We start from the raw sequence: 23,165 nt of genomic DNA on the forward strand, positions 1-23,165 counted from the left end.
TGATGAGCTGGTTAGCACGTTTTATTGCAGTGAGTCATTTCTGTCGTCTATCAGGATCCTTAGGAATACGATAAAATGATTTCCCCTTTGCTATCCTCCGCCTGTTCTGGCATCCAGTTGCACAGCAGCTGTCCACCATGTTGAAATTGTATTGTTTTAAATTAGATAAGAGACGAAATCATTCGACCGCAAGCGAAATCTCTGCTATAGCCGCTCTGGCGCTCTCCTGATTTGCCTGCCAAAATGGCGGAGTTTAGATTGCATGACGTCAGCTTCCGGAGCTCTATAGTTGTGTAGGAGGGTGTACCATGTGCAGTCATTGAAAATAAGTAATTTTTTATGCTCTTCACAGAAAATGAGCCATGGACAATAAGTTTGAGTTAGAAGAATTAATAAATAGCATTACTTTTTCTTTTAGCAAACATTGAAAATGGGTCCCACAGACCTGAACACCTTGGGTTAAACAAGCTACAATAACAAAGAGTCCAGTAATACAATTACATTTTTATTTAAGTAAAATTTAAGACAACATGCTTTTGCACAGTGTTCCCTCACTGTCACAGACAAAATTAGTTTCTTTCCTCCTCAAATGAGCCTGAAGCCTGAAGTGTTTGTTGAGGGGTTGCTTGCTTGTCGGCCCATCTATTACAGACACAGTCGCTCGTTGTAAACAACAGCCCTCTGGCATCAAACGATCGGCTCCAAAGCAACTAATGCGTGCATCTACTTCAGTATTTAAACCCGCGCCGTGGGGGTGGAGTGTGTGATGCAAATCATGCACGCCAATTCCATTGGCTCGTTCAATAGTACTTGAAGATGACTGGCTCCCTGGCATGATCGCATTCAGTTGACATTGACTGTGTCTGACATTCTCGACTGAAAGGGAACTGTAATTTGCTGCTCTGAAATAAAAGGTGTTTCACTGCTGCCTCATCCGGTCTTTCAGAGGATTGTTGAAATCTAAATGAAGGCTTAATTTATAAAAGTAAAAGAACAGTGTATCTTTAGTCTCTGTTAATTCTGTTGACTGTGAGTCTCTGTAGTGGATCCTTATTCACCATCAAATGATCATCAGTAATCATCGGTCATCTAATACCTAAAATAAAACACACGCACAGTCACATATGCGGTTTGAGATATTATGTATATCACTAGATAATCTACATAAATGAATGAACTTCTTTCTGATGCTCAAAGTCACATTGCAAAATCAAAAGGACATGAAAGGTCACTTTCACACAACGATGAGCTGATAGAAAACCAGTAGAAATGATCATTACAATACAAATTTAATATCAGTTAACAAACAACCCAAATATCAGATTATCACACACTTAGAAACAAAGGAGGAAAGCTGAAAATAGTCTGAAACAACACTATGAGCAGTATTAAACTCATATTAAACACAGTTTAAAGTTCAGAGACCTACAGAATTTGAAGCTGAATTTAAAAAGCATTATCTGATGATCTCAGACAATACACACACACACACACACACATGTAGGGTCTGGACCCATCAGACACACACTAATTATTCATTATATACAAATGTTTTTGAAACTCCAAAACTTACATCCCAAAGGTGACGAACACAAGAGCTGAAATAGTGTCATGTTACAGAGCTGATAAGGAGGTTTTACAACCACATTACTTGGGAAGAGAGTGCACAAGCAAGAGGGAGACAATGGGAAGACAGAAACATTCTTTAATACAGAGTTTGCTGCATTATTCATAGACTAACTGATCTATAAATGAACATGCGTCATAGCATTGTGTAAATGATTTACTGTCTTGTGTACTATTATGTATATTATGTTGTGTACCTTGGTATACATCCAACTAACGTTCAATGTAACCTCACCTGTATCATGCCTCCTAGGCTCCTACCTAATTAATCCTCATTTAATGACTCATGCTTCACTATCTGAGCATTAATGAAGGTATAACCACGGTTGGGACAAAGACTCGTAAATTAACTAGAGCAACTTTCCTACTCGGACATTTCACCATGCTTATTGGTCCAGTCAACCCTTAGGGGTAGGATCTTTCTCAAGCTTTATAAGAGATAGTCCACATGTGACCTCCCTCTCTTAGTTTCTTCATCCAGCCGCAAAAGCTTTGTGATGCTGGGGAACCCCCCAAAGGGGTTGATCCAACCAGATATGGCCTTATGCAGGAGAGAGTCTCACAAAGAACCAAGGATAATCTCAGGAGTTTGGAAGAAGGACTCCAACCAACAACGACTCCAATCACCCTGGAATCTCTTCCAACTTCCTCACTTCTCCTGGGTGCTCAGCGTGGCCTCAACAGGGCCCAGGGGCCTTGACCAAACTAGCCATGTGCTCATGTACCCCTTTTCCACCAAGGCAGAGCTGGTGCTGGTTCGGAGCCAGAGCCTAGTTTCAAATCGTTTCTTTTTCGACCACTAAAGCACCAGCTCCGGACCAATAAAAGTGGTTCTTAAGAAGCACCAAATCATTGCTGGTCTAGAAGTAAGAACCGCTTACGTCAGCGGCTGGGGGCGGGGTTACAGTGACCAACAAGACGAATAGAAACTTGTGACCGCCATTTTTTAAATAGCAGCTAATCATGCTAATAGCAGCTCGATTGTAATCTCTGTTAATGCAAGTTACGGCGAGCTGCACGGACGTGCTGGATTCGTCGTGTTTGGATACTGATGTTGGTTTGCAAAGCCATGAGCAAAAATAGTAACACAACAACCACCATTGTTGATGGAAGGCTTGTTCAAGATGCATTGGAGCGGCGTGGACTGATCGGAGCTGCGGGAGTGTTTGGAGAGTTTACGACTCCTTCTGTTTTTGAATCAAATCTTTTTCTGATGTTTTTTTTAATCGCTCTCGCAGTTCGAGATTCACAGTGCCGAACCATCTCGAACAAGCCTGGTGTGTTTGTGTGTGCTGTGCTAGCGTTGCTGGGCAACATGAGATCCCTCAACGACTTCAAAACCCTCAACGACTTCAAGAATTGTTCCCACTAAAAATGCAAGTATTCAATTCAATGAAATGTGAAAATGAAATGCTGTTGGTTCTTCTCATAGTTAGATGGATCTTCTCCATCGTTACATCATTCCATCTCTCACTCTTTTTTTCTACGCATGAATTTATGTATTTATGTTTGTTTAGTTTATTCATGTTTATGAGTTAGTTAATAAAACTTGCACTTTATTTATTTGGTTCTGATTCACTGATTGCAAACTAAGTCTCTTTTACGATCTTGACCCTGCTACATGCTCAAGCGCTGTACATGCTAAGAAATAATTATTCTTCTGTGGCCATGGAAGTAACCTTTTCTTAGAATAAATTAATAATCAAAAGAGTTCGTTGGACGAACTGATTAATTGAGTGTAATATTAATTTAGCCATGTCAATTTAATCCGGCGTTTCTCAAAGTGTGGGGCGCGGTGGGGAATAGAAACATGACATGTGGGGCGCGACAAATGGGAGAAAATGTGGTAATTTTGTGCTCAACTCTATTAGTTCCTTTATTTATTGAGCATAAACTCAAACTAAAAACGAGGACACATTTAAATGTAAGCCTTACTTAACCTTTTAACACGTAAGTTTAAAAGTTTTTAGAGGCGCCGTTATTTACTGTAGATCGTCTCCCTTGGTTTCCATGGTGACGCGTCATTGCTTGTTACACCCATAGACGGTATGGTCACACCGAGCTGAATGACTGATTATCTGCGTTTATTTTACAAATTTGTTGGCTATAGTGGGAAATATCTGATATTCCGATTGTCAAATATGAGCAAGTGGATGTGTATTGTTGTTTAACACCTTAGTTGAGCTATGCGAGAGGCGTTAGTTTATACCGCATTTTAGAGAATCGGATCTGGATTTAAAGGGCATATTGCAGGTTAGAGGACCCAACGAGTCAATGCATAGAAAAACAATGTAGGAACTAGATTTTCTTTAAAATATATGTATAAACACGCTACAGAAGCTTCTGCAGTCGTTTTTGTGAGAAAATTTTACTTCCGCGTCTGAAAATGGGCGTGGCGGGCGTGACGCAATGAGCGGGAGAGCGGTCGATTCACACAACAGGAAAACAATGGATCGCATGACATTTCGGACGCTGAGGAAATACTCGTATGACGGATCAAGCCATAAAGTTATGAGCCTGCTATGCTAAAGAGATCAGGGACAGGCCAGGATAATGTCAGACAGAATGGTCAGAGAAAATTGAGCTGTGTTGTGAGGAGAACCAGTGGAGAACAGGACAGGTGCCTTTTAGGTAAGAGACGTGCTTATAGGCTATACACGTTCGCTAACGATACACTGTGCTCACAATATTGTACAGATTCTATAACAGGCCAGCAGACATTAGTATGTTTAGGGTAGATTTATATACTATTAAATGTATAAAAACTTTACTTGAGTATATTTCTATAGCCTACTAAAAGCATAGGCTATACTCGGGTAAATTTTTAATAGATATTTTTCACCTTGGTTATAACATAAACAGAACATTAAAGGTTTGAGTATTTAAACAACCAATTTTGTTTTTCAATTACAAGTTTTATTTAGGGCATGACATGACTAGTTACCTATATAACACTATTTGATGCCATTGGTAGTATACCACGATCAATATTCTTGCTTCGGCATACCATGTTGAACTCCATCATATCGCCGGGATGCTAATCATTTGATCTGAAGTGAACGCTACACACGACCGCGTTTCCCGAGCCGATGCAGAGGAGAAATCCCGTCTCTTCACCTGCTCAAACCGCACCAGGAACGAAAGATAGGCTATATAGCACCGTCCCTTTTATTGTAATGGAAACTTGTGGACTCAATCTTGAAGTCCTGACAGGCTGGAGTTTTTGCAATCTCCACAAACACAATAATTTACCATGACGATGATAAATTAAAATGCAAAAACTAACGATAGCACACTGACTGACGAGCGCTCTCACTGAACACCAGCCTGCTCTCACTGAGCCGAGGCTGCGGCTCCCTGCTATGACGTCAAATGACGCGATGTTGAAAAAAAAGCCGTTTTTACTAGCAGTCCAAGAAACGCTCACTTTATCTTCTAAATTAGTGTCCTTATGTTGTTTTAAAACATTTTAAATCCTGCATTAACTTTTCATATGGTATTTTCATACAAGGTTATCTATAAATTTCGATTTTTTTTTTACCTGCAATATGCTCTTTAACAAACGTCTGTTTATCCACTTCTCCCGAAACATGAAAGTAAGTGGCCCGGAAAGTTACTTACACGATGTGTATTTGATAAGAATAATACTTATTAATACGTGTTGTCTAATTAATGGAAATAATTATTTTTGCCGCTTCCATATTTGACAAACTCTAAATGTATTGCTTTTTTAGTAACTTACTTATCGTGAATTTAAATGTCTGAAACCTAAAATAAACATTATGTGGTTGAAAACATTATGTGGCTGAATAGTTTTGATGTCAAGCAGTAAGCATTTTGCGTCTCTGACTCAGAACATACGTGTAGCCTACTACTCATTTTAGACACTAAATTAGTTCATCAATTAATTTTGAACTTTCAAAGTGCACAAGATTTATGAATTTATCTTTAAAACGTGCAAACTTTTCTTCCGGTGGAGCATGCCCCGGACCCCCTGAGTGCAGAGGTCCACACCACACACACAATACTGTGGGAAACACAGTAGCTTTATGACAGTTTTCGAAAAATACAAAATACTATTATTATTATAAAAAAAAACTAAAATACAAACATTATTAGGATTTTACCACCTCCGCTTCGTTGTGAACCAGAAAAAACCCTGAGATTATTATTATTCTTTTTCAATCAGGCAGTTTGCGAAGTGACAAAATAAAGCTAATAAACTAGTCCACACTTATTTTCTCCATTTCTGAATTTGATGTTATCAAAGGCAAAATACAAACACAATTGCATTATTATTTTTATATACTGTCATGTTTTTTGTTTTTAAAATGTCATGTTGATAAAATACGTTTTAACTTAGGCCATCCTTAAAAATATTTTGGTTTGCAGTAACAGCAAAAAAATTTTTTAAAAGGGTCGGTAGGTAGGTCTATATTTTTTTTTCCAGGATTCAGTGTAAAAAAAAAAGTAAAATTTTGGTCATGGTGATCTCATGATTTATTATTATTTATTTTTTTAATTGCATACTGTGACGTCACTGACTGGGTCTTCAAACTGTGCATCCACCGCTAGGTGTTAATGCAACCTACAACCGGTTACGTTTTAGGCCAGTCACAAAATGAATAAATATCTATTTGTTATGCAGCAGTGTGTAGGCTTTTTTTCCCATATACATGAGATATAAGCAAAAACAAGTACAAACACATGGTGAAACAAAGAATACAATTAAACAAAGATACAAATTAGCCTATATACACAGTGCTTTAATTTCAGAAAGGTCTAAAATTAGCTACTCTTCAGTTAAGTGTGTTGCGTAGTCTGAAAAGAAATTTAATTTAGTAATCAAATGTAAAATGACACTGCATGGTTGATCATAGTTAGATTAATGCTTTTTAAAGTTTAAGTTAACCATTCAAGAGCTGCAAGTGATTTTTCTCTGCCTTTTGTTGTGTTTGATTCCCATTACTGGCTCAATCGTCACATGTTTATTAGACTACTGCCCCTTTAAGACCGAGTACGGATCTAACAGATGACTGATGCACCACCATATCCTCCCAACTATTCACGTCCATTTAAGACATAAACTGTGTTTAAATTAATCCAGAGCAGGTCATTTTATATTTTATGTATATTTGATAGTTTAGCTGCGCACAGTCCAAAGCTGTGCTGAAGCCCAAAATGACTACTTTTCTTGTCTCGTTGCAGTGCATTTCGGAGCACGCATCACCTTGCGCAGACTTTTGTGCTTTTAATAGCTCTTTTAATGATTGAACGCGTCCGCAGTTTAGCAACAGTACAGACTGCATTTTACAACAATTACCGGTCGTGATTCTGACGGTTCGTTTGGGTTTTAGGAAGAAATGACAGCGCAACGCTGTGAAGGGAAGTTGCGCTAGACAGAATGCGTCTGTAATTAATGGTTTCATCTCAAATATCTTTTTTATAATCTTTGAAAGCGGAAATCTAAAATACAATTAGAATAATATCCCAGATCTAAAGTGTAACCATGTTCTGTCCTCAATTTGTCACTCATTAAGCAGGGCTGTCGTGTTGTGCGCGCTGTGGCTCCGGGTGAGAGATCGTTCTCTCTTCTGGACTGCGAATAGCAAAATTGCATCAGACAAATTGTTTAATATTAATATTATATATAGAAATGGTTGATATTCAGCCCCGTTGCCCGTTTAATACCGGGTTTACCAAGCGGGAACACTGAATGAAACGAAGCGAACGTACAAGCCTTATAGACAGTGTGACACGGGTAAACCAATCGTGTAAACATAATCAGATGACTATGACGCCACGGGTTTTTATTTAAAAGAAAGAACGTAGCCTACGTTTGTAGACATAAGCAACTTTCACAATAATAACTAAAATATCATTTTATGGAATTTGAACTAGTCGTTTGAAGAGTAAAAAAAAAAAATCTGTCGGTCTGAACGCAAGTTACAACCGGCAAGTCGGTCGGACTTAAAGGGGAAAAAAATAAATAATTGGGTCGGCCCTAAATTGACAGGGTCGGTCGGGTTACGGCAAACAAGAATATTTTTAAGGGTGGCCTTAAAGCCTAGTTTATTAACATTTTTTGGTGGGCGATTGCAAGGGGACAGGTGGGGCCCGAACCCTTCCCTACCTTCAAAGTGGGGAATGGCAGAAAAAGTTTGAGAAACACTGATTTAATCCAACTAACTGACCCAAATCTTCATAATTAATTAGTTATTATAATAATATAACTAATATATAATATTACTAATAACTAATAACATAATTAATTAAAGTTATTATTGATTAATAATATTTCCTACAGCTGTAAGTTCCTTACAACACACACGTGGTGTTACTGAACCTGGTACAATTTCCTTTTATTTCTAGTGAGTAAAACAGCCATTTCAACTTTAAATGATAATATGATGATGAAGATCGTTAGAAACTATTCTTACTTAACTGTCTCCAGGTTATAATGTGGATCATCCTTCAGACCCTTCAGCAGCCTCACTCCTGAGTCTCCTAGTTTATTCCCATACAGACTCAGCTCTCTCAGGTGTGAGGGGTTTGATCTTAGAGCTGAAGCCAGAGCACCACAACCTTCATCTGTGACACCACAATCCCTTAACCTGTAGGGAACAATATCCAAAGATAAACATGACCACTTAAAAAAAAAAATAATAATGCTGTCAATATGAAATATTTACAAATACTCATTGGTTCACATTGTTAAAATAAATCAGTTAGGATAAGGGGATTGAATATACATTTTGTCCAATATAAGAATAATTATTTCTATGGAAAGTCCTCATAAAACATGGAAACTCAACGCGTGTGTCTGTGTGTGTTGTGTGTGCTTAATGTATTTGTAAACATTTTAAATACGTGTGTGTGTTTGGATTGGGAGAAAAAAAATGATTCACCAAACTATCGTGATTTTTTTTATTTGCAATTTTAAAACAGATTTTTTTTGTTTGTTACAGAATCACTATTGATTCAAATTAAATAGCTTTATTTTTGTCCTTGCTTATAGACTAGGTTTGCAGAAGTTAGCCACTTTTGTTCCAACAGAGGATGAAATGTGTTGCGTTATCTATGAGTGTCGTAATATCCCTTTCAAGTGGATGCGTGGAAGCGGCGTGAGACTGAATGCACTGAAAATGGCGATTGTGGCCACGGAGAGACATCTGTGGTTGAATCCAGCCGACATCAGGGAGAAAGAGAAAGGCTTTCTCCTCGATTCACTGGTTTCACCCTCTGAACTTTTTTCGGCACTGGAGGCGGTGGTTGGAAAGTTCAGAGAGGCAAAGGCGCGCTCAGCTGCATTTAGGACCTGCATACCGCTGAGATCCGCATTCATGCCCAGGCAAGTCCGAGGACCATAGACAGGGCCAGACAACCAGTGTTGCCTCTCATGCGCCCCCTCCGTGGAGGAGTAGGTCACAGAGAAGGCGAGACTCCCGCAAGAAGATGGATCTGAGGGAGGTGATCCAGCACAAATGCACACAACCTTCTCTGAGGGCGTGAATATAAGAAGAAAAACGCAGCCCTATTCTCTCTTCTCCGACCCCCCAGGAACTTCTTACACCAAGCCTGAGGTTGGGCCCATGATGAGATCAGTGTTCTCATGGCCCGCCTTGGATTGGTTGGTGAGAGTGACTCTTTCAGGTATATGAAAGGCGCTAGACCCCATGTTCACGAAGAACTGCTTGGTGAGTCTTCATTCCACACGCCACAGGTGAGCTGACGTGGTCTTTATTAAGAGTAATTTTTGTGTACTACTAACACTAAAATGTATCTCTCTACAGACCTTGTTGCCTGTATAGAATTGTTGGGTCAATGTCCATGTCATTAGGTAAGGTCAAATATTAGGATTATTAGGGCCCTGATGTTGACTTGTTAAGTGGCTAGAACGATAGAAAGGAGAATGTGAGTGTAGATGGCTTACCTTGTAGATAAATGATAAATTGATAAATGTTGCATGTTGTTAGTGTCGAAGCAGGAGATACTGAGGACTCATGCTTTTGAGGAGCTTGTTGAGGTTGTAATGAGAGCGGTTGAAAGATTAAGCATTAATTGGCCGGCTGATAAGCTAGATGAATGCTTCCTGACCTCTCATTTACAATCTCGTTCTGGCATCTCCCCGTGACCGTGCTCTTTATTGTTAGAGATAGAGGGATAGTGTTATGTTTGTGGACTATAAAACTCCATATGAAACTGGTTTATCCCACGATCTTGACATCTCGATGTGGAGATCGGGGAAAAAACGAAAGGCCCCGGCCCTCTATCCCGAACCACAAAGAGCACAGTTATGGGGAGATGCCAAAGGTGGAAGAGACGCTCACGAGCCATCTCTCCCCTGAATTTTTAATGGATGCACCTCTGTCACCATCTGGCCTCTTCGGCAATGCAGTGAATTCGGTTGTCAAGAGGTTTCAGGAGTCAGCTAAACAGGCAACTGCAGTCTAGAAACTCCTCCCTTGCCGCACACGTCTCCAGGTTGCTGAGCGGGATCAGGCCCAAACGTCTAAAGCCAGCTACTCACACCATGCTACACAAAAGCAGAGTGTTGCTTCCCATGCTCCCCCACAAAAAGACTGGGGACACGGAAAGCGCTCTCAACCGCAGTCTTCAAAGGGTAAGACAGATATGAAGGCCGTCATTATTTCTAAGAAGGCTGCAGGGAAAGGTCCTGAAGTCTGACGCAGGCCAATAAGGACAGCCCCCCCCTTTTGCAAGGGTCTGTTTGCACAAGCATTGCTAAGCAAGTTGATTTACACCAAACATTTCAGCTTTTAAAAATAACTCTTCATTGTAACCGTTATCTGTTTTCTGTTTTGTAGTTTGTCCAGTTTATTTAACTGTTAGTTTTACTTTCTTTTGGGTGATAATAATGATTAGTGTTAATTTTACCAGCCATTTTTAAATTTAGTTTCAGTTTTAGTCCAGTTTCAGCATCGCTTGTTAGTTTTTATCACATTTAGTCGACATCATCCCATTTTTATTTAGTCTAGTTTTAGTCGACTATAAGTCGAGCATTTTAGTCTTTATTTTAGTCCAAGAAAACATAATTTTATTCGTTTAGTTTTAGTCAAAAAAAAAAAAACTGTCAACATTTTAGTCTAGTTTTAGTCAGGACATCATTTTAACCTTTTACTTTTTTGTCAGCAGATAATATTTAACATTTCCTAAAATTATTTCACATTTTAACATTTTCTCTCATCTTTTTGATAAAAAAACACAATTTTAAGGAACACATGCAGACATGGAAGATGTTCTGACAATATTTGCATATTTATTTTGAACATTGTTAAGGTTCAAAGACACAAACACAAATGCTTGCATTAAAACAAATAAAATACACCTGACAAAGGAAACAAATAAATAAAATAAAGTGTATCATGAACTTAACACAAGTGCTGGCTGTTTAAAGCTAGTTCACATAGAATAATAAAATAAATAGATTTGAGGTCAATGTTGTGAAAAAAAAAAAAAAACTCCAACTGATACAACAAAAGTGCTTTCCTGCCAGCTAGTTCACATGGTATATAAAGGTACAGTATTTAAGGTGAAACAAGGCATAGATTGCTAGAACGTATGAAATCTTTTTAACTAATCTTTTTAAAGCGTCTGTCTGCTTTAATTAAACTGAAACTATAGTTGCCCGGCCAGTATAACATATCTAAGTTAGCATAAATTTAACTTCACATACAATTCTATCAACAAGTGGCTACGGTCGCTACGTGCTAAGAAGCTAACGCAACATAGCCAGCCTGGATACTAAATGCTATGAAAGTTAGCCATCATTAGTTAGTTTATCATTGTAACAAAATGTGTCCATTTATCACGTCTCTTCTTTCTCCCGAGCCCCGTGCAAAGCATGTTTTACTTTTAACCTGTCGCCGCCGCCTCACCGTGAATCCAGCTCCTGTCTGCTCCATGTGTGTTGTGTAGGCTACTCTGACTGTGCCCGCCCGCTCCAGGTTTGAACGTGGGTGTGTGTGGCGGAAGAGCTGACGAGGAGGAGGCGGAGGAGGAGACAGGATTTGACAAAACCATATCATATAATAATATGTAATTTTCGTCTCGTCTTTGTTCGTGAACTAAAATGTCCATAGATTTTAGCCCAGTCTTTATTTACCGAACTGCATTTTCGTCTCGTCTTTATTAGTCTACGAAAATTATTTCTGATTTAGTCCCAGTTATTGTTTATTAGTGGGGATTTTAGTCTCGTCTCGTCTAGTTTTCGTTCGGTGAAAAATGTGCGTTGACGAAAATATTTTCGTTTAGTTTTCGTTAACGAAATTAACACTAATAATGATAATACTATACTAAGATATAAATGTTCTTCTTCAGGTAGACTCTTCACAGCTGTCTTCTACCGCCGGCAGGATCTGACGGTTCAAGCAGGATCCTGTCACTGAACTACCAGATGGGGTTTACGCAAAAAATCAATCCTTAATCACTCTGAGTCTTTATGGTAGAGATGATCTTACCACAGTATCTCCAGTTTACAGAGAGGATTCGCCAGGACAGTAGAAAACAGCTTCACTGAGTCTCCTAGTTTATTCTTATCCAGATCCAGTTTTCTCAGGTGAGAGGGGTTTGATCTCAGAGCTGAAGCCAGAGCAGCACAACCTTCATCTGTGACACCACATTCACTCAACCTATAGAGAATAATGACACACATTAAGCCTATATTCAAGGATAAACATAACACTTAAAAAATAACTTATATAAATAAATAATGCTTTCATATAAAAGCATAATGCTTTCAATATGAAATACAAATACTCATTAATTCACATTGTTAAAATACATCAGTTAGGATTACGGGATTGAATATACATTTTGTACAGTATAGAAATCATTATTTCTATGGAAAGTCCTCATAAAACATGGAATACCAATGTGTGTGTTTGTGTGCTTAATGTATTTGTAAACATTTTAAGGAGTGTGTATGTTAGGGCTGGGAGAAAATAATTGATTCACTAAACTATTGCAATTTTTGTTTTGTTTATGATTATAAAATAGATTTTTCTTATTCCAGAATTGATATTGATTCAAATTAAATTGCTTTATTTTTGTCCCTACTTATAGACAAGGTTGACAGAAGTTAGCAACTCTTGTTCCAACAAAAGATGAAATGTGTCGTTATCTATGAGTATCGTAATTTCACTTTCAAGTGGACGCGTGGAAGAGACGTGAGACTGAATCACTGAAAAGCCCTAACGCTACTCATATGCTGAGAGAGAGAGATGAGACAGTAGAGCTGCACGATTAAACTTTAAAATACTGTGATCTCCATTCAAACACACACACGATCTTCTTCCAATTCCTCTGTCTATAAAACCTTTGACAAAATCAACACTTTGAATCTATGTTGGTGCTGCCGCTGACCCAGAGAGAGAGAGAGTTGTCATGAAACAGCTTCACAAAATGTCTTTTCAACCTCATAATAGGATTAGGGATGCACCGATCCACATTTTTTCACTTCCGATCCGATCCCGATACCTGACTTTGGATATCGGCCGATACCGATACTTTTCCGATACCTGAGAGCTGTGTTTGCTTTAATAGTATTTATCATTATTGTTGATTTTATATGATGCTGAAATAAACTCCTCTCTACAGGCAAGGATGATATGTACGTATGTATGTATGTCAATATATATATATATATATATATATATATATATATATATATATATATATATATATATATATATATTAAACAATAGATAGACAATTAAACGAAGATACACATTATACAGGCCTACACAGTGCTTTAATTTCAGGAAGGTCTAAAAACATTATTCAGGTATGGTCTTAAAAAGAATTATAATAAAGTAATCAAAAGTAAAATAGCACTGCAACGTTTATCATAGATATTTATGTTATAGATATATAGATTTATGCTTATTAAAGCTGAAGTAATTCATTCAAGAGCTGTGGGTGATTTTCTCTTTGCCTTTGGTTGTTTGATTCTCAGTAATGTCGCAATCATCACATTTATACTGCTGTCCCTTTAAGAACGAGTTCAGATTTCATAGTCTACTGATGCACCATATTTTCTCCCAAATATTTCCATAACTACGTTTATTTTAGACATAATAAATTGTTTAAGTGTTAATCTCCAAGTCGGTCGGTTTGACATTTTTGTGCAGGCTACATTTGATCGTTTAGACACGCATATGAATCCCAGAGTTTAATTTGCTTGTCTTGTTGCGGTCTGTTTCGGAGCGCGCCGCACTGGGAACAGCATCTCTTGCGCAAATTTTGTGCTTTTAATAGCTCTTTTTATTATTAAAAGCGTCCCGCAATTTAGTAACAGCAGAGACTGCATTTTAAAGTTTTGAGTTTTAGGGAGAAATGACAGCGCACCGCCGCGATGGGAAGGAAGTTGGCTAGACAGAATGCGGCTATTGTTTTTAATGTTTTTTTTTTTTTTACCTCAATATATTCTTTAATATTTGGAAATCAGACTAATATCACATATCTAAAGTGTAACCAGGCTACGTTTCCTCTGTTTCCTCTGTGACGTGTCGTCACTCATTACGCCGGGCTGTCATGTTGTGCTTGCTGTTGCACCGCGTGAGAGATCTCTCTCTTTCTCTTCTGGACTGCGAATTGCAAACATGCATCAAATAGTTTAATTAATACGGCTTTGCAAACATTGCACTTTGCTGTCTTGCTCTGCACTGCAGCGGTGTTTCCAGTTCCACCATATGATTTCCACACAACGAACATGTTATAGCTCAGTGCTATCCTGCTAGCTGGCTGCAAACTGCGGAATGGATTTCCTGAGCGGGGGTGTGTCTCATTGAGCCCTATGTTTTACAGTCACTGATTGAGCTGCACCTCCGTTCAGGGTATCCATTCCACAGTTTGCAGCCAGCTATAGCAGACTAGCAGGCCCGGCGGGAATCACTTTTGGAGTCATTTCAGCAGACAACGTTAAAGCACAGACATGGATCATAAATATCGGATTTCTCCGCAGGTTGGATCGGAAAAATCCGATACGTGAATTATGCTGGTATCGGTCCCGATACCGATACTGCATCGGATCGGCCCCATCCCTAAATAGGATCATTATTTCTGTGATACTGTAATGAACCACAAGGAACAGAGGAATCCATTAATCAGCAGCTTTATTAATCAGAATCGTACAGGCAGGGTCGAGACGAGGCAGACAGAGCAATACAGACAAGACAACAGGATAAACCAGGAGACAGGCAGAGATCAGGGCAGGCAGCAATAATCGTAATCCGTAAACAGTCCGAGTTCAGGCCAGGCAGATATCAATCGAAGAAGAGTCATACAGTCCAAAGTCCAAAACCAGAAAACCAGAATCAGGGTATAAATGCTCAGAAATGATCACCGGGGCAAATCAAGACTTCGCACTGGTGTGGTGTGTGAAGGTGGCTTTTATGGGTGTGTGCAGATGCAGTGCAGGTGTGATGCGCAATCAGTCCCAGGTATGAGGCATGATGGGAATTTGAGTTTAATGCCAATGATCAATATTCCAGGGAAGGCTCCCTCTGGTGGCGGAGAGGACACAGAGCGGGAGCCTCCATTGTAACAGAGCCCCCCCCTGCGAGCGGCTCCTGACGCGAGGAGGCAAATGTTGTCGGGGTCTCCCACGGGGTCGAGGGGCCGGTTTCTCCGGGTATGTCCTATGAAACTCTTCCGTGAGAGTGGGGTCCAGGATATCCCTCGAGTTGACCCAGGAATGTTCCTCCGGACCGTACCCCTCCCAATCGACCAGATATTGGAGAATGTTACCCCGATGTCTGGAATCCAGCAACTTGTGCACCTTGTACGCCTCCTCGCCGTCGACCAAAAAGGCAGGAGGACTCTGGGAGGTGGCCCCCTCCTCCGCTTCTCCCCTCGGACCACCAGCGGATTTCAACAGAGAAACATGAAAAGTGGGAGAAATACGGTAGTTAGCGGGCAGGTCTAATCGAAATGAAACAGGTGAAATTTGTCTTACAATTTGGAAGGGGCCAACATACCTCGGACTGAGCTTGCGACATGGAAGTCTGAGTCGAAGATCTTTGGTGGACAGCCATACCCATTGGCCAATCTGGTATACTGGACTGGGACGACGACGACGGTTGGTGGTGTGTGCCTGATCCCAAACTTCTTCACTCTTGCGTAGCCATTCTGTGACGGATGGAAGTTCTGTGGGTTCGCCCGACCATGGGAACAGAGGTGGTTGGAATCCGAGGATGCATTTGAAGGGAGTGAGACCAGTCGCTGGCTTGATGAGAGAATTCTGTGCGTATTCAGCCCAGAACAGATATCTGCTCCAATCCTCTTGGTGCTGCTGACAATAAGTGTGCAGGAAACAAATGATATCCTGATTGAGACGTTCGGTTTGTCCATTGGATTGTGGATGGTACCCGGAGGTGAGACTGATGTTGACGTTAAGGTTTTTAAAGAATGCTGTCCAGACTCGTGATGTGAACTTAGGTCCACGATCTGATACAATGTCCTCAGGTAATCCATAGAAGCGGAAGACTTGGTTGCACAGGAGTTCGGCGGTTTCGAGAGCTGTGGGGAGTTTGGTAAGAGGAACCAGTCGACATGCTTTGGAGAATCTGTCTACAATGGTGAGGATAGTGGTGTAGCCTTGGGAATTGGGAAGGTCGGTGATGAAATCGATGGCTATGTGTGACCAGGGGTGGAGTGGGTAGAGGGCAAAGTAGACCAGCGGGTAGTTTCCGGGGTGATTTTGAGGTTTGACATTCGGTGCAGTTTTGGATGTGGGTTATGGTATCAGCGGTGAGTGTGGGCCACCAAAACCGGTTCTGGAGAAGATGGATTGTGGCGTTGATTCCAGGGTGACCAGAGCTGGGGTTAGAGTGAACTTGATCTAGGAGACGGGGTCGAAATGTTTCTGGGACAAAGAGGCGTTCAGCTGGACATTCGGTAGGGGCAGGAGTCTGGACATTTGCTTGTTGGATCTCGGTTATGACATCCCACTGAACAGGAGCTACTAATAAATTCTCACCAAGAATGTTTTCGGGATTGGGGTTCTGGTTAACCTCGTCAGATTGTCGGGGGAGAGCATCTGCTTTCGTATTCTTGGATCCAGGACGGTATGTGACAGTGAAGTTGAATCTGGTGAAGAATAATGCCCATCTGGCTTGGCGGGGATTGAGTCGTTTGGCCGATCGCAGATATTCCAGATTTTTGTGATCTGTGAGAATGATGAAGGGTTCGGCTGCCCCCTCTAGCCAATGACGCCATTCTTCAAGGGCTAACTTCATTGCTAACAATTCGCGGTTCCCCACATCATAGTTGCGTTCAGCGGGAGAGAGTTTACGAGAAAAGATGGCGCATGGATACATTTTGGATGGTTCCCCTTGGCGCTGTGAGAGTATGGCCCCCACCCCTGTGTTAGAAGCGTCTACTTCTTAAATGAACTGGCGTTCAGGATCCGGATGACGCAGAATAGGTGCAGTAGTGAAACGTTTCTTTAATTCTTGAAAGGCCTGTTGTGCTTCGATGTTCCATCAAATACGGGAGCTGTGTCGTTTGGTTAGTGCGGTTAGAGGAGCGGTGATCAAGCTGAAGTTTCTGATGAATCTTCTGTAGAAGTTTGCGAATCCCAGAAATCTGTGCAACTCTTTCACAGTTTGTGGTACTGGCCAGTCTACTACTCCCTTCACCTTCTTCTCATCCATCGCAACTCCGTCTTGGCTGATTATGTATCCCAGGAATGAGACGCTGGTTTGATGAAACTCACACTTTTCCATCTTGGCGTACAGGTGAAATTGGATTAATCGTTGGAGGACCGATCTGACATGTTGGACGTGTTCTTCAAGTGAATTGGAGTATATTAAGATGTCATCAATGTAGACGATCACCCATCTGTCCAGCATATCTCAGAAAATATCATTCATGAACGCCTGGAAGACTGAAGGACTGTTGGACAAGCCGAAAGGCATAACCAAGTACTCGTAGTGCCCACTAGTGGTGGAGAAAGCAGTTTTCCACTCGTCCCCTTCACGAATGTGAACCAGGTTGTAAGCGTTGCGTAAGTCGAGCTTGGTATAGTACTTGGCCTGTCGGAGCTGTTCTAATGCTGCTGGTACAAGAGGCAGTGGATAGCGGTACTTGATTGTTATATCATTCAATCCTCGATAATCAATGCAAGGTCTGAGTCCTCCATCTTTCTTCTTTACGAAGAAGAATCCGGCTGCGGCTGGTGAGGTTGATGGTTGAATGAAGCCTTTAGCGAGTTCCTCTTCTATGTACTGTTTCATGGCTTCAGATTCAGGTCTGGATAACGGGAAAATTCTCCCTCTTGGGGGAGTTGTACCGGGGATCAAATCTATGGCACAGTCAGTAGGACGATGTTCAGGAAGTTGTGCAGCCTTTTCCTTACTGAATGCTTCGCTCAGATCTGCATAGGGAGAGGGTAAGGTTTTCGAGCTCAGGTATCGTTGTGCAGGATGCTGGAATGGACTGGATAATTCGGGTGACTTTAGTTAGACACTGATTCTTGCAGGTTTCGTCCCAGCGAATGATCTGACCTTCTCTCCAAGAAATATGAGGGTTATGGATTTGGAGCCATGGATGTCCCAGAATGATAGAGTGATGTGGAGCGTGGATGACGTAAAATTGGATGTTTTCAGAATGAAGAGGATCCCATGTCAATCTTGATCTCTTCGGTTACACACTGGATCTTCCCCTCTCCGATGGGGTGTCCATCTAGCGCCTCCACTGTTAGAGAAGAATGACATGGATTCAGTTTGACGTTGCACTGTTCGGCGAATGATTGAGACATGAAATTTCCTGCGGCTCCAGAATCAATAAAGGCTGTGGTATCAAACACTTAATCTTGAATGGTCAATCGAACTGGAATTGTGAGGTTATTGGTGGAGATTCCCCTCTTAACTTGAGAACTCACCGGAGGATTATGAGATGATGGTCGCACGGGACAGGAGAGTTTCATGTGTCCAGGTTGACCGCAGTACATACATAACCGGTTCTGGAATCTGCGATCTCGTTCCTCTGGAGTGATGTGTGTGAATACCAGCTGCATGGGTTCATGAGAGATTGCTGCCCTGAATGAAGCACGGTTTGCTGCCCAGGGATTGCGTCGGACACGCATCAGATTGTCGACTTGAATGGCCAGAGAGATATAATCATTCAAATTCCTCCCTTCGTCGCGACAGGCTAACTCGGACTGGAGTTCTGGGGTAAGTCCTCTTCTGAAGAGCGTCTTTAGAGTATCTTCCACCCAGTTGGTTTGTGCAGCGAGCGTGCGAAAAGTAAGAGCATAATCAGCGGTTGTATCTTTCCCTTGTGTGAGATTTAAAAGTTGTTCTCCTGCATCTCCTTCTCCGGTGGTATGCTCAAAGACTTGACGAAATTGTTGGGTGAATTCTTGAAAAGTGGTGAACGTATTTCCCTCCGGCTTCCAGATGGGCGTAGCCCACTCCAATGCTCTGCCGGTGAGCAGCGAGCACACAAAAGCAATGCGGCTCCCATGACTGGAGTATAATGCAGGTTGCTGATCGACGAAGATAGTGCATTGTAACAGGAACCCCTTACATTTACTTGGGGTGCCATCAAATTTCTCAGGAAATGCGAGCCGTGGATTGACTGTGGTACTCACATTCTCAGGAGGGACTCTCGGTAATGGAGGAGGAGCGGGTGCGTTGGGTGTCACGCGGACGGCGGTATGAAGCTCTTGCATACCCTGTACCAGCTGTTCGGTGAGAGTGGTTAGGTGACTGAGCTGCTGATGGTGCAGATCCAAACGAGAGGCTTGAGTGGTGAGTTCGGTGGTTAACTGCAGGACAGCTGCTGGATTAGAAGGCGGCGAAGTCTTCTGTAATGAACCACAAGGAACAGAGGAATCCATTTGCAGCTTTATTAATCAGAATCGTACAGGCAGGGTCGAGACGAGGCAGACAGAGCAATGCAGACAAGACAACAGGATAAACCAGGAGACAGGCAGAGATCAGGGCAGGCAGCAATAATCGTAATCCGTAAACAGTCCGAGTTCAGGCCAGGCAGATATCAATCGAAGAAGAGTCAAACAGTCCAAAGTCCAAAACCAGAAAACCAGAATCAGGATATTAACGCTCAGAAATGATCACCGGGGCAAATCAAGACTTCGCACTGGTGTGGTGTGTGAAGGTGGCTTTTATGGGTGTGTGCAGATGCAGTGCAGGTGTGATGCGCAATCAGTCCCAGGTATGAGGCATGATGGGAATTTGAGTTTAATGCCAATGATCAATATTACGGGGAAGGCTCCCTCTGGTGGCGGAGAGGAGACAGAGCGGGAGCCTCCATTGTAACAGATACAATAGTTCAAATTATCATAGAAGGTAATATAGATATATATCATAGATCAGTGTTCTTCCACCCTGCTCCTGAAGGACCCCCAACACAGCACATTTTCTTTGTCTCCCTATTAAAACACACCTGATTCAACTCATCAGCTCATTATCACATAGGTTAATTAGCAGATCTGTTGAATCAGGTGTGTTTGAATAGGGAGACAAAGAAAATGTGCAGTGTTGGGGGTCCTTCGGGAACAGGGTTGAAGAACACTAGTTGCGTTTACATGGACCCTTATAATCGGATTGACGGCTCAATCGGACTAAAAAACCTTAATGTAAACACATAAATCGATCCAATTTAGCTCGATCCGACTGGAATTTCGATCGGATTGAAAGGGGTGGTTTACTCCTTTTGTAATCCGATCGAGAGAACATGTCCACACTTTGAAAACATCAAATCCGATTGACATATAAACACGCACATCGACCCGATTACTTTATTTATCATTCATGTAAATACCTTGATGGGATTCATCAATCGTATTGATTTCATTCCGATTGTGTCCATGTAAACGTAGCAACTGTCATAGCTTAAAATATATGAAGATGTAAATGTTCCTCTTCAGACAGACTCCTCACCTGTTATAAAGAAAGGTAAGACCCAAAAGAGAATTGCCCTGAACAGTCTCTTTAATTATGAGAGAGAATTCAGTCCAACAGAAAAGTTACTTGAGACAAGAAACAGAAAAGCAGCCGTTAATGCTGACGTTCCAATAACATAACAGATATGGGCACTCTTGGAGGTTGACAACAGCAAACAGTCCGGCGGGTACCGCTCTCGGATCCCCTGAGCGTAAAAGACATGGGCGAGATGAATGTGCTGGGCATTCAACAGCAGCTGGCGGGCTGAACAGAGTGCAGAGCATCAGTCAGGGGGCTTTTACACTGAGCTCGTTTGCTGCGGTCTGAGCCCGAGCGCGTTTGTTCCCGGCGCCCCCGCATCGTTGGTCTGGTTTCACACTCAACTTGATTATATCGAACCCTGGTGCGTTCTTATGTCATCGCAAACGTGCACGGCGCATGATAGAAAACAGAACGTGGGTAAATATTGTGGCTTTTTTTTATTAATTTGCTGCTTCTGCTGCTTGCAAACGGACTCTTTTGAGGAGACAGTGGATTTCCAAATGTGTTTCCAAATGATACTATCATCCCTTACAAGTGTTTATTTAGGCTGGGAAAGTTAACGTGTAAATCTCTGCAATTAATTTTACATGTTTAACGCATTAAAATAAATTAACGCAATTGACGCAAGCCAATCGCGTCCATTTTAACAACTTCCTGTTGTGACAGAGGAGTGTGCTAACTGAGCCAAATCACACTGCACGATGATGGAGAGCGTTAACGGTGGAGTTTTACATGGAAAGTTTACATTTGAAAAAATGTCCTGAATGCACAGAAAGAAAAGTGGTGGTATGTACAATTTGCAAAGCCGAATTTAAATACCACCGGAGCAATTCGTCTTTACTATACCATTTAAACGCAAAACACCCAGGTGTTCTTGCTGCAACTAGCGAGGCTACAGGAGGGTTTTGCCAATCGACCATACTGGATTACTGTAGGCCTCGTGGCGGACCGATGAACAAATCTGTAACTGAATATTTAACCGATTCTATAGCTAGATGGATAGCTAGAAACTGCCGCCCAGTTAACACGGTAGATGACGAGGGACTACGAGAAGTAATTCAAATTGCATCGGGAGACACTTCTTACAATCTACCCTCTAGAAGAACGATTGTGTCGAGAATACACCATTTGTGTGTCAGCGAGAGGGCACGGAGGATGGACATGCTTGAGAAAGCAACGAACGTCGCGCTCACAGGAGATCACTGGACGTCTGTGAGCAATAACAACTATTTAGGCGTCACAGCACACTTTATATATGAGGAGTGGAGTTTCCGTTCATTTGCCCTTACTGTGAGTCAAACCACCAAACGCCATTTTGCGGAGGCATGCGCTGATCATTTTTTGGAAGTTGCCAAATATTGGAATGTGGAGAATAAGTTAACAACACTTGGGACTGACAGTGCTCGGAACATGACAGCAGCTGTGAGACTACTACCATTTGAACACCTGTCCTGTACAGCCCACTGCGTTCAAAGAACTGTAACTGTTTCTCTTCACGACTGTGGATTAGATGGTATTTTGGCCAAATGTCGCAAAATTGTTGGGCACTTTAAGCACAATCCATCAAATGCTTAGGAATTAGGAGAACAGCAAGTTGCACTTGGACAGAAGCAAGAACCGCTTGTACAGGACGTCCCAACCAGGTGGAATTCTACCTTAGAGATGGTCAGGCGGATCCTGCGAAACAGATTGCCACTGTCCACTACTCTGTCTCAGCAGAACAGCAAAATTGCCATGTTGACATCACAGGAGCTTGCTAAACTGGAAAAGGTTACTTGAACCTTGCAGGTTAGTTTATTTCTCTCTCTATTGTTTGTCTCTCTATACCCGTGTTTCCTCTCTTCCTGTGTTTGTCATGCGTGTGTGTGCGTGCATATGCGTGTGTGTTTTAGGTCAGTTTTTTATTCAATATTCGAATATGCATTCGAACATAACGTGAAATGTCCGTAAACAAACTATAAATAAACTATCCCGTTTTTAAAGTGCCATGTTTTTTTTTCTTCTTTTTGCAACCTATGATTAGACCGTTTGATTTATTTTTTTGTTTACCATCTTATTCAGTAGCAGGCTCTAAAATATGTATGTAACGAATAAACTTGGAAGCAAAAGCGAGTTACTCAGGGTTTATTCAATGAACAGACAAAGTCAAATAGAGACCGGCGCAAGGAAGGGCAGGGACTCGATGGTCAGATGTAACAGGTGCAGGTGAAGTGAAGTGACGATCAACGAGACAAATCCAGAACATCCACGGGGAACAGACAGGAACAACAAAGGATACTGGAACGCATGGTGATCAGACACCGGACATCACAAACAACGATCTGACAATGGAGATGAGAAGTTGGTGAGATTAAATAGACCGGAATGATAGACTGCAGCTGGTGATGAGTGATTACTGAATGAGTGCTAAAGCCGACTCTAGGGTTGGCTTATGTCGCCTGTGTCAGGGCCTTAAAACCACTGTATGAAAAAAAGTATCCTAATCAAATTTTCTTTTTATAAAAACAGGACAAAATAAACACCATGAATATACGTTCACAAAAACATCTGAATATTTAATGAAAT

The 23,165-nt window shown here is 41.4% G+C and overlaps 1 protein-coding gene and 1 pseudogene across 3 annotated transcripts in view; one reads left to right on the forward strand and one right to left on the reverse strand.

Annotated features, from left to right (window-relative positions):
- The window catches only part of LOC120474910 (NACHT, LRR and PYD domains-containing protein 12), a 69,850-nt gene that overhangs the window by 578 nt on the left and 46,107 nt on the right, over positions 1–23,165 (reverse strand). The window contains exons 5-7 of one of the 3 annotated variants that reach the window (XM_089134728.1): positions 12,108–12,278; positions 8,072–8,240; positions 485–1,096 (exon numbers count right to left, since the gene is read on the reverse strand). In XM_089134728.1, the coding sequence (XP_088990854.1) occupies positions 1,079–1,096; positions 8,072–8,240; positions 12,108–12,278 (358 nt within the window). In that variant the 3' untranslated portion in view covers positions 485–1,078. Of the gene's footprint in view, positions 1–484; positions 1,097–8,066; positions 8,241–12,107; positions 12,279–23,165 lie in introns of those variants that run through there. The other 2 variants (XM_089134729.1, XM_089134727.1) reach the window with 2 other exon arrangements.
- On the forward strand, positions 21,302–22,379 carry LOC148977503 (E3 SUMO-protein ligase ZBED1-like; annotated as a pseudogene).

This window comes from Pimephales promelas, chromosome 9 (assembly GCF_988280905.1).
Source record: "Pimephales promelas chromosome 9, fPimPro1.hap1.1, whole genome shotgun sequence".
Classification (NCBI taxonomy): Eukaryota; Metazoa; Chordata; class Actinopteri; order Cypriniformes; family Leuciscidae; genus Pimephales; species Pimephales promelas.